The 16,722-nt window shown below is 40.4% G+C and overlaps 1 protein-coding gene across 1 annotated transcript; it reads left to right on the top strand.

The window, feature by feature from the left end:
- Positions 1–523: 523 nt before the first annotated feature.
- ARL9 (ARF like GTPase 9) lies at positions 524–13,577 on the top strand. Its single transcript, XM_014857823.3, has 4 exons — positions 524–1,994; positions 5,467–5,629; positions 8,115–8,290; positions 12,748–13,577. Exons 1-4 carry the CDS (start codon positions 1,725–1,727, stop codon positions 12,925–12,927), a joined length of 789 nt encoding a protein of 262 aa, XP_014713309.2. The 5' UTR covers positions 524–1,724; the 3' UTR covers positions 12,928–13,577.
- Positions 13,578–16,722: the final 3,145 nt, after the last annotated feature.

Genomic DNA, 16,722 nt, shown 5'->3' with positions numbered 1-16,722 from the left:
ATCAGAATCTGTGGTGGCATCTAAACGAGACCCTCCTACATATGAGTGTTTTATTATGGCATAATACTTTTTGAACTCTCAGAGAATAGTCTTGGTAAGAGACAGATATTTATTCTTTTCAATATATTCCCCATTACAGGAATAATTATTAGTAAATTTGTTAGGATTCATTAAATTTCTGTGGTGAAGGATAATTATTTTTTAGGTTCACTAAACTACCGAATTTTGGTGAAAGTTATCCATCATTGAAAATTTTGACCCAAGGTACAACAGTGACATTTGCAGTTCTCTTTTTACTCATTGTGATTGCCAGTCATTGTTAGTCTTTACTAAGCAACTAAAACCTCAGTTTAAGTAGTTATAATTGTCAAATGAAGTGTAAACATCTACATTAACTTGCTAGTAATTATTTCTTCTTTTGGACAGGTCTTTAAACAATGACATATATACTTTGTATATATATGTGTGTGTATGTGTACATTTATAGAAACCCATACGGATACATCCATTCACTGTGGCACATTTTAAAATAAAATATTCTAGCAGTGAATATGGATTAAGGTGTTTTGGGTGTTGGCATTTTATGGAGGACTTCCTGGTTAGTGTAGCTAAGAATTTTTTAAGCTGAGTATCTAAAATTGTCCCTTGCCCCTCCCAGCAAGCCACAAAACTAATCTAATGGAATTGAGAGAACCTGGTTTTAACTTCGCTGAAACTTCATGTCATATGTGTATATAAATAAACCGAGGTGTAAACTTTTTTTTCTGAGGAAGATTCTCCCTGAGCTAACATCTGTGCCAGTCTTCCTCTATTTTGTATGTGGGTCGCTGCCACAGCGTGGCTGACGAGTAGTATAGGTCCACACCCAGAATCCTCGCCACCGAAGCAGTACAAGCGGAACTCAACCACTAGATCACAGGCCGTCTCCCTGTTTAGTTGTAGTTTTAATATCTGGCATTACTGGTATCTATGATCCTGGCAGACTACTAATTTAATCTCCAGGGAATTTTTTTTAAGTGGAATGTAGTAGGAATTTAAAATAAGGGGACTGTTCAACTTCCTCCATTGTTTTTCCCTAAGCATCCTGGATAGCAGCCTCTAGACATTCCTAGTGGAACGTGGGCGGAGGGCGAGGAGATACCCCACTCCACTTTTGAGGCTTGTGATTTCTAGCTGCGGGAAAGCAGGGAATCCTCTGGGGACGCTCAGGACTCTGGCGCCTCAAGCATTCTACCGTTTGGTGACAGTGGGCTGTGCAGGCTCGGGGATGATGCGGGGGAGGTGAGACGCTAAGATGTGTTCGGCGTAGAAGGGCTGTCTGAGACCCGCCCTGCCCAGCCTGAGGGAATCGCGCCAAAGTGCGCCCTCCCGGGGAAGTAGCACCTGGGGACGCCTTTCCTGCACGGACGATCTGCCCCGTGGCTGGGCCTCTCGGATCCCCTCGGCTGGGCTCGACCATTCCTGTAACTCCTTAGCCTTCCCCTCCCCGCTCTTCCTTCCGCGAATCTGCTGCGCGCAGCCCCCCGCGAGTGAAGGCGAGATGCCCGGCGGCGGCAGGCGCGCCCGGGGACTGGCCGCGGCTGCGGTGACCGCGGGGGTGCTCTACGCCGCGTGGACCTACGTCTCGGCCCTGCGCCCCCCGCGGGGGCCACACCTGCCGGGACCCAGGGCCGCAGCTCCAGCGCGCGGGCGCGCGAGGGGAGGGAAGGAAACAGGCGGTGGGGATGGAGAGGGCGAAAGAGAAGAAGAGAGAGAAGGGAAAGGAGCCGGAGAAAGAGAAAATGCGGGGAAAAGGAAAGGAGAAGGAGAAAAGGAAGGAGGTGGAGAAGAAGAAAAGTAAGGAAAAAGTAAAGGAGAAAGAGAAGGAAGAGAAAAGGAGTAAAGAGGAAGAAAAGAGGAAAGAGCAGGAGACAGAGAAGGAACAATTTAAGGGAAAAGAAAAGAAAGAGAAGGACAACAACAGCATCTTGACGAAGCCCCCGCTGGAGCCGCGGGTAAGGGACCGGTGCCTCGGACCCTGTCCCCGAGGCCATTGTCGGCGTTCAGACCCGAGCGCCCGCTCTGTTACGTCGGAGGCCCCGACCCGCGCGGGAGGGAATCGGGTCTTGCTTTCGGGCTTTTTAATCTGTGGATGGAGGGAATGTGCCAAGCTTCGAACGACCCATCACCAGCCCCTTCTCCCCGGCCCTCTGCCCACCCTCACCCCTAACCCTGACCCTGCGTCCCAGCCCTCTCAGGTCTAGTGCTGAGGAAGAAGAGGTCTCAGCTGGTCTCCACGGGGACGCGAGGAAGGGCGCTTTCCGGCCCCGTCTCTGTCCAGCGCTCAGCACTGGCTCAGAACTCCCACAACACGGACCCAGCCCCGAGCCCTCGGCGCACACAGGCTCTCTATTCGAATCCTTTCTGTTGAATAAGTTCTTTGTCGGAAGGTGCAGGCTTCCTGAATTTGCGCAGGATGTGTTTGGGGCCTGTCTGGACTTTTCTCGTGCACCCTGTGATTACTGCTTCCATTGTTTTCAGATCACCACCGCCCAGAAGGGACGGTTACACACGAGCATTGTAGTCACAAAAGGCAAATATCTATGATTCCACTTATATGAGGTACCTAGAGAAATCAAAATAGACACAAGGAGTAGAAGGGTGGTTGCCAGGGGCTGGGAGAAGGCAGAATGGGGACTTAGCATTTAATGAGTACAGAGTTTCAGTTTTACAAGATGAAAAGAGTTATGGAGATGGATGGTGGTGATGATTGCACATTATGAATGTATTTAATACCACTGAACTATATTCTTAAAAATGGTTAAGATGGTAAATTTTTAAAAATTATTTTATTGAGGTCATAATGGTTTATAAGATTGTACAATTTCAGGTGTACATTATTATTTATCAGTTTCTGTATAGACTGTGTCATGCTCCCCACCAATAGTCTAATTTTACCCATCACCACACATAAGCGCCCCTTTACCCCTTTCACTGCCCCCCATCCCCACTCCTGGGCCCCCTTCCCCTCTGCTAACCACTATTCTGTTCTCTTTATCCATGTGTTAGTTTATCTTCCACATACGAGTGAAATAAAAATGGTTAAGATAGTAAATTTTATGTTATGTGTCTTTTACCACAATTAAAAAATTGGGAGGGAAAAAAAAAGAAAAACCAGGCATTGTTTGAATTGGCTTAATGGGCTCTGTTCTCCTGGAGTTCCTGAGCTCAGAGCTGCTTTCTGATTCTAAACAATTTGAATGATTAATGGAGATTTGATCTCTGGTAGAACACAGACTACCTAGAGCCGTACATAGTTAAAGGAATAACTTTTGACAAGGAGCAGTGGTGTTCAGAATCACATTCTGTGTCCGAACTCTGGGTTTACAATAATCCCAGCTTTCCTTAAGAGATGATAAGCATGAGGAAGTATGTATTTTAGACTAAAAAATAAGCAAGATGTCATAGCGCATTAGTGACTGCAGAACTTCTAGATAGGGGGCTGGCCCGGTGGCGCAGCGGTTAAGTTCGCACGTTCCACTTCGGCAGCCCAGGGGAATGTTTCCAGGTCCAGATCCTGGGTGCAGACCCATGCACTGCTTGTCAAGCCATGCTGTGGCAGACATATAAAACACATATAAAGTAGAGGAAGATGGGCACGGATGTTAGCTCAGGGCCAGTCTTCCTCAGCAAAAGGAGGAGGATTGCCAGCAGACGTTAGCTCAGGGCTAATCTTCCTCAAAAAAAGAAAAGAAAAGAAAAACACTTGAAAAGAAAATGAATAAATAAGTGTACAAAAAAAAAAGAACTAGATAAGATGAGCTTAGGGGCAGTAATGTGGTTGGAAAGGGACTAGGGAATTGTTTTTATTCACAATATTTCATAGGCTCCAAGATGCCATTATTTTAGGCACCATTAAGAAAGAAAAAAAATGTGCCAACCAATATATGACATACCATGGATTGTAAAACCCTCATTTCAGAGATGTTAAACTGTGTGGGAAAAAATGCATCCTGGAATTGATGAGATATGTTGGGGTAGCCTGAGTGGGGCTGTTGGTGGCGATAATAAGAGGGACACAATCCACACCCTGCAGCCATTTCTTGGGGCCACCCTTTACAGATGCAATTTCAAACCACCCAGTGAAGTCTCCTTTGTGCATCAAGTCCCTCCTTTTTACCATCACACTCTCAGAAGGACACTATAACATTTAGATGCAGATGGAAAGCAATGGGGAAGGTGGTGGGAACGGAGCTAGGAAACATCTGTGGAAATACCACTCAATTTAAGAGCTATCAAGAATTCACTCCAAAAACGTAGACTTTTTCTAGTTCTGTTATTCACTAGACAGTCTTCATAAATCATGCTCTCTATGCAAGTCTCTACTAGACCAGACCTTAAAACACATTACTTTCACATAGATCTTACGATAATAATTCTTTTAAAAGAGGTGGGATAGACATTCCAGTGCTGCTTAGGACCACATTTTACCAGAAATCCAGTCTAAGTCTAATGGCAACATTTAGTGTCCAAGGAGAAATGTTTAAGATTAATGTTTTAAACAGTGCCATTGAAGACATTTACTAGTGTTTTTTGGTTCATGAGAAACCTCTTTAGTAGGCTGTGTGGGAAATAGAATTGAATTCCTGTGAGCAGTCTGGCTGTATTGTTGCTCACTTATTATTACAGTTTACATTAAAGTTTGTGCCCTAAAAGCCACCTTTCTGAGCACTCTGAACTTTCTATTTCTGTCTTCATACCAGCCTGCCCTTCTTGTCCCTCAGTCGCTTGTCATAAAAATTTCTAAGGCTGGTACATTGGTGGAACGCTTCTTTCTAAAGTTTACATCTAGTACAACAGGTTTTAACATCAGGTTTTAAAATAAATGCTCATTTGTGATTGGAACTGGTTTAATAATTTCTATAATCTTAGCCTTTCATTTAACTATGATACTTATATTAAAAAGTATGAGAGGGGGAACCTTGCCCTAAGAGCTTTTAATCTAGTGATCCAATTGGGAAGACAAGACAGATTAATAATACGAGACCTTAGACGCTTACATGCTGAGTGGCGCCATCAATATGTGGACCATCAAGGTGCCAAGACCCCAAACAACAAATCGAATTCTGGTGCAACCCCATGAACACGAACTCAGGAAGCAAAGTGAAGTCTGAAAAATTGGCCCTGTGCTCTATGGCACCTCACATAAATGCTGATATATATAAAGTATTTATTTGACAGATTGACCAGGAGTTGGGGAGTGGAGAGGGAATGTGTAATTAATATCACGTAACTAATGGCTGATTATAAAATACAAACTGATTGGTACAGTTTGTTCTAGACCTATTAAATTACTCGTGAAATTTTGTTTTGGTTTACAGTTCCACAAATATTATTGGGTCCTACCACAGGCAGGCACACTGTCAGGAGGCAGGAAAACAAGGCCCCTGATAGCCTAAGTTTATGGATTTATCTTTTGTTTCACAGGAGAAAAATAAGCAGATCCTAGTGTTGGGCCTGGATGGAGCAGGAAAGACCAGCGTTCTCCACTCTCTAGCTTTAAACAGAGTCCAGCACAGTGTGGCACCCACCCACGGTTTCAACGCAGTGTGCATCAACACTGAAGACAGCCAGATGGAGTTCCTGGAGAGTAAGCCCTCTTCTCATTAGCTACGGGGTAGCCGCGCTTATGTACCTCAAGCCAGACATAACGTTATCAACATTGGGTCCTTGGGAAAAGTAACACTGGGTCAGACTTTCCCAGGCTCTTAGAATTCATGTGTAGATTAATACTGGGGTACACCGTGGGGGAAATCAGTTTCTGCTCTTTGTATTTTCTCCTTTTTGCAGAGGTGGTGATAGAGGGGAGCTGAGGAAGGCTTTTTCGCAGCCTCTCACATAACAGCCTCCCCCCTCCCTTACTATCCCAAATAAACACGCAATCTAAGTGTACAGTGTGCTTCCCTCTCTGCAAATGCAACTACAGACAAGCTCCAAACCTCTTCTTGTAGCCAGATGGCAGGCCAGAAGCCCCTACTCTATAGTCATTCTGGAGTCGCCGCCTCTCTAAATATTGCTGTTCCTCAAAGTTGCATCAGATCCTCTTGTCTTCTCTTTACACTTTCTCCTTGGATGATTTCATCCATCTTCTTGGCATTAAATACCATCTATATGCTAAAAACTCCCAGATTTATCTGTCCAGCCCAAACATATCGAAACGTCGCCTGACATTTCTACCTGGCTGTCTAATTGGCCTTTCAAACCTAACATGGGCAAAACAAAATGCTTCAATTATCTCTATGTCTGTTCCTTTCTCTGTAATGCACTGGACAGTAAATGGCTCCTCACCCATCAAGTTGCTGAAGCCAGAAAACTTGGAGTCACCCTTGATTCCTCCTGTATCCCCAACTCCAGTCCACAGTAAAACGCTATGAATTTTTCTACCTCTAAAACAGATCTTGAATTCATCTATTACATCCTTTCCCACTGCCCCTATTTGAGTTGGCGCCTCCATCGTCTCTTACTTAGATTACTGCAGTCGCCTTTTTATTTTCGCTTTCACCCAGTTAAGAAGAGAAAATGGTGGGCAGAGAAATTGGTAAACCTTGTAACCAAATCTTTAAGCTAAAAAGCATTATTAAGAATAGAGGTTTCAATTTGCCCAGAAGCTATAGAAGAAATAATAATTTTAACTAAATAGATAGCTAAGAAAATAGTCTCAAAATATAAAAAGTGGAAGGAAAGAGGGATGGAAGGAAAGAAGGAAAAAGAAAAGAACAGAAAGAATTCAACTGGGGGTAGGAATGGACAGTGAGGGATTTCAACATATCTTTGCCAATTATTAAGAGGATCAAGGAGAAAAAAATCAGCAAAGATGCACAAAATTTGAACACAATGAGCCAGTTAAAAATAACAATATAAAATTAGTCAATATAAAAAGGACAATATAAAATAAAGATAGTAAATAATTTAGGCTTTGTGGGCTACATGATCTCTATTGCAGCTATTTAACTCTGCAACTGTAGTGTGAAATCAGCCACAGACAATATGCAAGCAAATTCACCTGTCTGTTCTAATAAAACTTTATTTGTACTGAAATCCAAATGCAATATAATGTTCATGTATCATGAAATGTTACTTTTTTCCCCCAAATATTTAAAATTGTAAAATTCATTCTTTGTGGGCTATACAAAAATAGGCAGTAGGCCAGATTTAGACTGTGGGCCATAGTTTGCCAACCTCTGTCTTAAGAGAAAAATAAAAACTAAATTAAATTCATTGTGTAAATATTATTATCATTACTGAAAAGTTTCTTCTGGGAAGAATCAGCAGAACGAAATCATCCAAAGGCATTTTTTTCTGAGGCAAGTATTCCTGAATGCCCACAGGATCATATTAACTCTTAGTGCAGTATTAAGAGGAGAAATTAGTTATGGGATTTTGACAAAGGAAAAAAATTGTGCAAATGAGGCTAGCCAATGAATTCAGTACATTTAAAACTTATTTTAGGGGCCAGCCCAGTGGCGCAGTGGTTAAGTTCGCACGTTCCACTTTGGCGGCCTGGGGTTCGCTGGTTCGGATCCCGGGTGCGGACATGGCACTGCTTGGCAAGCCATGCTGTGGTAGGTGTCCCACATATAAAGTGGAGGAAGATGGGCAAGGATGTTAGCTCAGGGCCAGTCTTCCTCAGCAAAAAAAGAGGAGGATTGGCATATGTTAGCTCAGGGCTAATCTTCCTCAAAAAAAAACAAACTTATTTTAGAGAAATAGGTGTTTTAACCCACCACCCTCAATGATTTTAATAGCCTATTCCTATTTTTTGAGCTATAACTGATAGACATGGAGTGGCTGCTATGGCCACTATGTATAACAGGATCAGGAGGCATCCGCTGTAGTATTTAGTATCTTTGTGTTCCAGAATGAATGAACCACTTATGGAGGGTAAATATTGCCACCAACCATTTCCCCAGTAACATCTCTCTGGTTGTTCTCAGAATTGGGTACACTCTCACACAGTGGTATTTTATCAGAACACCTGTCCACTGTTCAGAATTATCTACACGTGCCTTTCCTGCCCTCCTCAGTGGACGCTTCTGCGAGCTTTGTGTGTCTTCTTTCCCTCCTGTTCTCTGTAGTTGGCGGCAGCGAACCTTTCCGTTCCTACTGGGAAATGTACCTGTCCAGGGGATTGCTGCTGGTCTTTGTGGTGGATTCAGCAGATCACAACAGATTACCTGAAGCCAAGAAACACCTTCATCAACTAATTGGAACAAACCCAATCCTTCCTCTGGTTGTGTTTGCAAACAAACAGGTAAAAGTCTGTGCAAATAGAAATTGTACTCAATAGTTTTATTATTAGTACAAGAAATAGAAATGTCTACTTTTTTTTTTTAAGATCGGCAACTGAGCTAACAACTGTTGCCAATCTTTTTTTTCCCTTCTTCTTCTCCCCAAAGCCCCCCAGTACGTAGTTGTATATTCTAGTTGTAGGTCCTTCTGGTTATGCTATATGGAATGCCGCCTCAGCATGGCTTGATATGTCTGCGCCCAGGATGCAAACCAGTGAAACCCTAGACTGCCGAAGTGGAGCACGCGAACTTAACCACTCGGCCACGGCACCAGCCCCAGAAATGTCTACTTTTAATAGCTAGATATTCAACAATACGCTGCATATTCAGTTCAATTTATACCTATTAGATCTACTGGATTATAAACTCCTTGAGGGTAGAGATTGTTATTCACCTCTGTGTCCCTTGTAATACCTAAAATACTGCCTTATGCATAGTAGGAATTCAACAAATATGTTAAATTTAATTCAACAAACATTTACTGATTGTCGAATTGATTCCAACAAAGTATTTGAGTGTCTGCCACGTATAAAGAAATAGTTTGTTTCAGATTAATTGGACTGACCTTAATTTACTTCATACATAAGCATTAAAAATATTAAACCTCCATGGAGAAATTAGAACACTTGTGCAGTGTTAGTGGGAATGTAAAACCGTACAGCCGCTGTGGAAAACAGTATGGCAGTTCCTTAAAAAATTAAAAATAGAATTCCCATGAGATCCAGCAATTCCACTTCTGGGTATATACCTCAAAGACTTGAAAGTAGGGACTCAAACAGATATTTGTACACCTACGTTCATAGGAGGATTATTCACAATAGCCAAAAGGCAGAAGTAACCCAAGTGTCCATCCACAGATGAAGGGATAAACAAAATGTGCATAAACATACAATGGGATATTATTCAGCCTTAAAAAGAAGGAAATTCTGATACATGCCACAACACAGATGAACCTTAAGGACATTATGCTAAGTGAAATCAGCCAGCCACAAAAGGACAAATACTGTATGATTCCACTTTTATGAAGTACCTAGAGTAGTAAAATTCATTGAGACAAAAAGTGGAATAGTGCTTGCCAGGGGCTGGGGGAGGAAGAATGGGGAGTTATTGTTTAATGGGTACAGAGTTTCAGTTTTGCAAGATCAAAAGAATTCTGGAGATGAATGGTTGCACAACAATGTGAACGTACTTACTTAACTGCATACTTAAAAATGGTTAAGATAAATTTTATGTGTATCTTACCACAACAAAAAAAGTAAAAGAAAATAAACACCTATAGCATTATACTACCAAAGCCCCTTTCTCAATTGCTAGCGTTGTCAATCATAAGAGAGGTGAATTCCTACCTTCTCTCCCAATACTGCAATGGCTGAACGTTTACGAAAGTAAACTAATTACAAATGATGACCTGAAGTAGGAGCCTATGGTAAAGTCCAGCATAGAAGCTAGTCCAGCAGCTTAGATTATTTTTAAAAGAAAGGATGGAGCTTTAAAAAAAAAAAAGAGCATTTTAAGTAGCACAAACTACAAAGATGTAGAGGATAAGGGTACATATAAGTGAGCTGTATAGTATTCCACTGCATGAATTATCACATTTTAACCATTTTCTTGCTGGGCATTTGGGTTATTTCCAAGTTGTTATTGTTATAAACAGTGCTACAGTGAAGCTTCATATATATGTCTCCTTGTAAATGTGTATCAACATTTCTCTAGTGCATGTACCTAAAAAAGGAATTGCTGGGTTTCGGGTTTGTACAGATTCAATTTTACTAGCTCTTACAAAGTTGCTTCCAAAGATACTGCATCAATTTATTCTTCCACCAGCAGAATATGACAGTTTCTGCAGCATCACATCCTTGTCAATATTTGGTATTGTCAAACTTTTCCATTTTTGCCAATCTGATGGGGCTGAAATTTTATTTTACTATTCTAATTTGCATTTTCTTAACCAGTAGTGAACTTGAATGTCTTTTCAGGTGTTTATTGGTTGTTAGTTTCAAATTAGTTTCATTCTTCATGTACTACAAATCCCTTCACCAGCTTATCATTTTATTCTGCTTATGGTTTCCTTTTTTATACATTTGTTGTTGTTAGATTCCAACTCCTAGTGACCTTGTGTACAGCAGAGTGGAACCCTGCCCAGTCTTTTTGCACCATCCTCTCACCTTCCAGCGCTATATCAGACAAAGCTCTGCTGCTATTTGTAGGGTTTCCCTGGCCAATATTTTTGGAAGTGGGTGGCCAGGTCCTTCTTCCTAGTCTGTCTAGTCTGGAAGCTCCGCTGAAAACCTGTCCACCATGGGTGATCCTGCTGGTATTTGAAATCCTGGTGGCATAGCTTTCAGCAGCACAGCAACACACAGCCACCACAGAATGACAACCAACAGGTGGGTGGTGTTGTTCCCTGACCACCGGGTTCCCTGAAAACAAACCAGGGCCGCGGTGGTGAGAGTGCAGAATCTTTACCACTAGACCACCAGGGCTTTTTGCACATGAGGTTTCCATTTTTAACATTCAAATGTATCAATACTTTCCTTTGTGGTTTGTATGTCTTATCTTCATCAAATTGAATAAACAGAGCCATTTGGTGTCAAATTTATAGCTTTTCCTAGGGCATAATAATGAAAGGTTTGGATATTCTCATTTAAGATTAATGCATCTTTGTTGATATTCCTTGGCCAAAGTAATTTATGTTTTCAGATTGTTATTATGTAAGAGTTTTTAAAAAGTCTTACTATCTTTATTCTTTCAGTGATGACCTCTTTAAGGCACAATTGTAAGAAAGAAAGAAAAAAAAAAACCAATAAAACTAAGGCACAATTATGTAAGTGTGGAATAAACCTGGTATTTAGCCCTGATAAGCTTTTATCATTACAAAGAGCCCTTCCTCCCCTCCAACCCTCCTTCTTCTATTTCCTTCCTCTCCAATTCCATCAGGGAATTTATTAACTTCAGACACTGTCCACATGTTACTGGATCCATTAACACTGCTACAAAAGTCACTGCAGGCTTAGGACTAAATGAATTCAGGTTTCAAAAAGGCAATATATTGGGATGACCAACATCCAAGAAAGTAATCAACTCCAGCCAGAAACTATGTATGGCACATGAGGAAATGTCTCACAGGTTCCCAGTAATGGAATTGGATAGGGTCATACTGGTACATGAAACAGAATGACACAACATTGGATTATTTCCAGAGATTTAAAAGTGATCTCCTAAAACTTAAGGAGAACACTATGAAACAACAACAAAAAGCCAATTACAAATGCAGTTTTAGAAGTGAAAATGATAAAACTTTTGCAAAGGACTGAAAAACTATAACTGAATCCGTGTGTGTATTTAGAAAAGGAAATATCGGAAGCCATTTGCATAAATAATTCTTGATGTATGAGAGGCAAAGAAATATGTTTTGACCTTGCCATTTTGACCTCAAGAAGGTTTTGACCTTGCTGTGCGCATAAGCAAAGGCTCTCTGTCTGCTCATTTGAATCTCTCCTCTCTCTGCCTCTCCCTGTGGGTTTCCCTCCTTTAAGCCTTTGTCATCTCTCCATCTTGTCCTCTTTCTCTCCACCTGTCCCTCCCCTCTTGGCCTCCTTCTCCCACCATTCCATTTTCTAAATCCACTCTCTCCCTGCTTCCTTCTCTATCTAACCTCCACCCCTCAAAGTCTGATCCAAAATTTTTTGTTTCAGTAGAAATAATGGTCACAAAAGAAAACTCACAATGGCAAATGCTATAATCAGTAAAATACAATATGAACAAAAACCAATTAATGAATCAAATTTCTATTGTTAAAGATAAATTAAAAATAATTGATCCATGGGCCTGGCCTGGTGGCACAGTGGTTAAGTTCACATGTTCCACTTCAGCAGCCCGGGTTTTGCTGGTTCGGATCCCGGGTGCAGACATGGCACCACTTGGCAAGCCATGCTGTGGTAGACATCCCACATATAAAGTAGAGGAAGGTGGGCATGGATGTTAGCTCAGGGCCAGTCTTCCTCAGCAAAAAGAGGAGGATTGGCAGCAGTTAGCTCAGAGCTAATCTTCCTCAAAAAAAAAAAAAAAAAAAAAATTGGTCCTGTTGAATATAACCTTGGGAAAATAAAAAGGAAAATAGAAAATCAGAAGCAGATTGACTGCACTGTTTAGAAAATTGATTAAGGTATTATATTGGCTTAACTTCATTCCAGAAAATACTTTTTTGGATGATAACTCATAAATGCTGGTATAATTCTGATGAAAATCTTTCTAGTCAAACAACTACTAGGGTCATAACAATGGGGTCACAATATCCTCTGTATTAAAATGGAGATGGGGTCATTGAGAGCAATAAATGAGAGTAATAAATATGTCTTATTCAGAAGGACTGCAAAATAACCCACTTTTTTTTCGTACTCTTTTTCCATTCTGAGTGAAGGATCTTGAAGCCGCCTATCGCATTACAGATATCCATGAAGCTCTGGCATTATCTGAGGTGGGAAACGACAGGAAGGTGTTCTTGTTTGGAACCCAAGTGACTGAGAATGGCTCAGAGATACCCTCCGCCATGCAAGATGCCAGAGACTTAATTGCACACTTGGCTGCAGACATGCAGTGACCAAGCCCAGGCCCACTGTGGGGCTCACAATCCAACTGTCACCAGGGGGTGTTGGCGGCGGCCTAGAAGCCAAAGACTTCCACCTTCAAATAAAAAATAAGCCATTTCCTACTTTCTCAATGCACAGAATATATACAAAGATAATGTTAATTGATTAAGAGCATCTATTTATTTAGATTTTGAACTTGAAAAATATTGGTAAAAACAATGTATTTGGGGGGATTGGGGTTTTTAATCAACAAAATTAAAGTGAACATTAGCGAGCATTCATCCCATCTGTAGTTTTTCAAAGGCATGAGATTTATATTAAAATATTTTAATTTTCTCTTTTCAAGTAAAAACCCCGGTCTCTTTCTTTTAAGTAGATCCGTTTAATACTGTAGGGAAAGAAATACTGAGATAGGGCAATGAGAAAAGTAAGCACTATCAAACCCACACAGAAATATAAATTAGCAGCATTTAGAAAGATTTAGGAAAGGCTTCTCTTCTAGGAGCCTATTATATTGGATGAGGAACATTGTGGGGATTTGTTTTTTAAATTCCTGACATTTTGCTTTTATATGTAGATAAGCTTTCTTCATTAGAAATATTTTGTAAGAGTGATAACTCTATTTACCTACAGACATGATATAAATGCCACTTTTAACCTTAGTGTCTTGCCTTGATTTTAAAAAAAGGACTTCTAGTTTCCTGTCTGGCATGTAAGAAGTTTGGAAGCTGCCACTTCTTTCCAACAACAAGTAAAAAACTAAACAGACTGAAAAATCAACAGTTCTTCCAGGATTTGCTGTGCCCAAGATTGGAGCGACCAACAAGAGAACACAGAGGAGAACAATTTACCAGAGCAAAGACTCACAAGCAGAAACTACCCTCGGGAACCAGTGCCGGGGAGGAAAACCAGAACTGTAGTTGCTGGAGGCTCAGAGTGGACAACTCTGAGAGTTAAAAATTCCAGGGGGATCCAGTGATAGTGGGGGTCCCTACAACTCTGTGAGATTTATCTCTAGGAGCTCAACTAGATTCCCATGCTAAGTATCACAGAAAAATCCCCCAGTGCTTCCAGAGGAGAAGAAGAGGAAACATTTTTGAAATACACCAGACAAGACCTGCCCTCAGGGGAAACTAGTTAACCAGAGCCTAACCCGCTGGGGTATTATCAGAGCCTAACTGACCTGGAGAAAAAAAATGCCCAATTCCAGCCCACACTAGCTATCTTGTCCCACCTAAGTGGGGGAGAAAATGAAGACACACACATGAAGTTTGCAGTCCAGAGGCACAGGTTCACTAAAAGATGGAGATCTAATTATAGAACTATAGAACACTTCTTCTCCCCCAACACCTTACCACCATGTTAATAAAGACCTATTGATAGCAGTTCCTTTTACCTAGTACATCACGCCTTCCTATCAAGAAAAAATTACAAGACATACTAAAAGACAAAAAACACAGAAGAGACAGAGCAAGCATCAGAACCAGACTTAGATATGGCAGAGATGTTGCAATTATCCAACTGGGAATTTAAAGCAATGATGATTAATGTGATCAATGTACTAAGGGTTCTAATGGATAAAAGCAGACAGTAGGCAAGAACAGATGGGCAATATAAGCAGAGATGGAAATGCTAAGAAAGAACCAAAAGAGAAATGCTAGAGATAAAAAAATACTGTAACAGAAATGAAGAATGCCTTTGATGGGCTAATTAGTAGACTGGACATGGCTGAAGAAAGAATCTCTGAGCTTGAAGATATCTCAATAGAAACCTCCAAAACTGAAAAGCAAAGAGAACAAAGACTTAAAAAAAAAGAGCAGAATATCCAAGGACTATAGGACAACTATAAAAGGTGTAACACACATGTAATGGGAATACCACAAGGAGAATAAAGAGAGAAAGAAACAGAGAAATATTTGAAACAATAACTGAGAATTTCCCCAAATTCATGTCCGACACCAAACCATAGATCCCATAAGCTAAGAGAAGCAGATAAATGCCCCCCAAAACTATACATAGGCATATCATTTTTAAGCAGCAGAAAATCAGAGATAAAGAAAAAAAATCCTGAAAGAAGTCAGAGAAAAAACACCTTAACCATAGAAGAAGCAAGATAAGAATTTCATCTGACCTTTCCTCAGAAATCATGCAAGTAAGAAAGAATGGAATGAAATAATTAAAGTGTTAAGAGAACAAAACCACCAACCTAGAATTCTACACTGCAAAATTATCCTTCAAAAATGGAGAAAGACTTTCTCAGATGAACAACAACTGAAGGAATTTGTTGCCAATAGACCTGCCTTGCAGGAAATGTCAAAAGAATTTCTTTAGAGAGAAGGAAAATATGTAAGTCAGAAATTTGGGTCTACATAAAGAAAGGAGGAGCACTGGAAAAGAAATGTGAAGATAAAGTTAAAACTTTTATTTTTCTTATTCTTAATTGATCTAACAGATCAGAGTTTCTTCAAAATAATAACAACCCTGAATTCAATTATGTATGCTTACATGTATATATATGTTTATGTTACTTATGTATAAATGAAATGAATGACAGCAATGATACAAGGCATGGGAGGGAGGAGTTAGAATTACTTTGTTGTTATAAGGTATTTGCACTGCCTGTGAAGCAGTATAACGTTTGAATTGGTTGTAAATGTATACTGCAAACTCTAGGACAACCAATAAAAAAAGTAAAAGACATTTAACTGATATGCTAAGAAAGGAGAAAAATTGGAATCATGTAAAATGCTCAATTAAAACCAAAAAAGACAGGGGGCTGCCCCAGTGGCATAGTGGTTAAGTTCACGCACTCCACTTTGGCAGCCCAGGGTTTGTGGGTTTGGATCCTGGGTGCAGACCTATACACCACTCATCAAGCCATGCTGTGGCGACATCCCACATACAAAACACAGAGGAAGATTGGCACAAGTGTTAGCTCAGGGACAATCTTCCTCAAGCAAAAAGAGGAAGATTGGCAACAGATGTTAGCTCAGGGCCAATCCTCTTCACCAAAAAACTAACTAAATAAATAAATAAACAACTACCTTCAACTTCACCCATTCAATCATTCATTCATTGAACAAACCTTTAAAAAAAAAACCCACAAAAGGCAGAAAAAGAGTGGAAGACAAAATTAGAAACAACAAAGGCAACAAATAGAAAACAGTAACAGAAATGGTTGCTATTAATCCAACTATATCAATAATCACTTTAAATGTCAATGGTCCAAATGCACCAATTAAAAGACAGAGATTGTCAGAGTGTATCAAAAAACAAGACCCAGCTATGTGTTGCCTATAATAAACCCACTCTAAATATAAAGACACACATAGATTAAAAATAAATGGATTAAGAAAGATATACCATGATAACACTAATTAAGAGAAAGCAGAAGTAGCTATATTAATTTCAGACAGCAGACTTCAGAGTAAGGAAAGTTATCAGGGATAAAGAGGGGAATTATATAATGATAAAGGGGCAACTCTCCAAGAAGATATAACTATCCTTAATGTGTATGCACTTAACAACAGAGTGTGAAAATACATGAGACAAAAACTGATAGAACTTCAAGGAGAAAGAGATGAATCTACTATTATAGTTGGAGGTTTCAACACCCCTCTATCAGAAATGGACAGATCTAACAGGCAGGAAATCAGTAAGTACATAGGTGAAATCAACACCACCATCAATCAATTGGCTATAATGGACATCTATAGACTACTTCATCCAACAAAATCAGAGTGCACATTCCTCTCAAGCTCACATGGAATATTCACCAAGATAGACCATGTTGTGGGTCATAAAAT

Source organism: Equus asinus, chromosome 3 (assembly GCF_041296235.1).
Source record: "Equus asinus isolate D_3611 breed Donkey chromosome 3, EquAss-T2T_v2, whole genome shotgun sequence".
Classification (NCBI taxonomy): Eukaryota; Metazoa; Chordata; class Mammalia; order Perissodactyla; family Equidae; genus Equus; species Equus asinus.
This window is presented reverse-complemented; position numbering and strand designations above follow the sequence as displayed.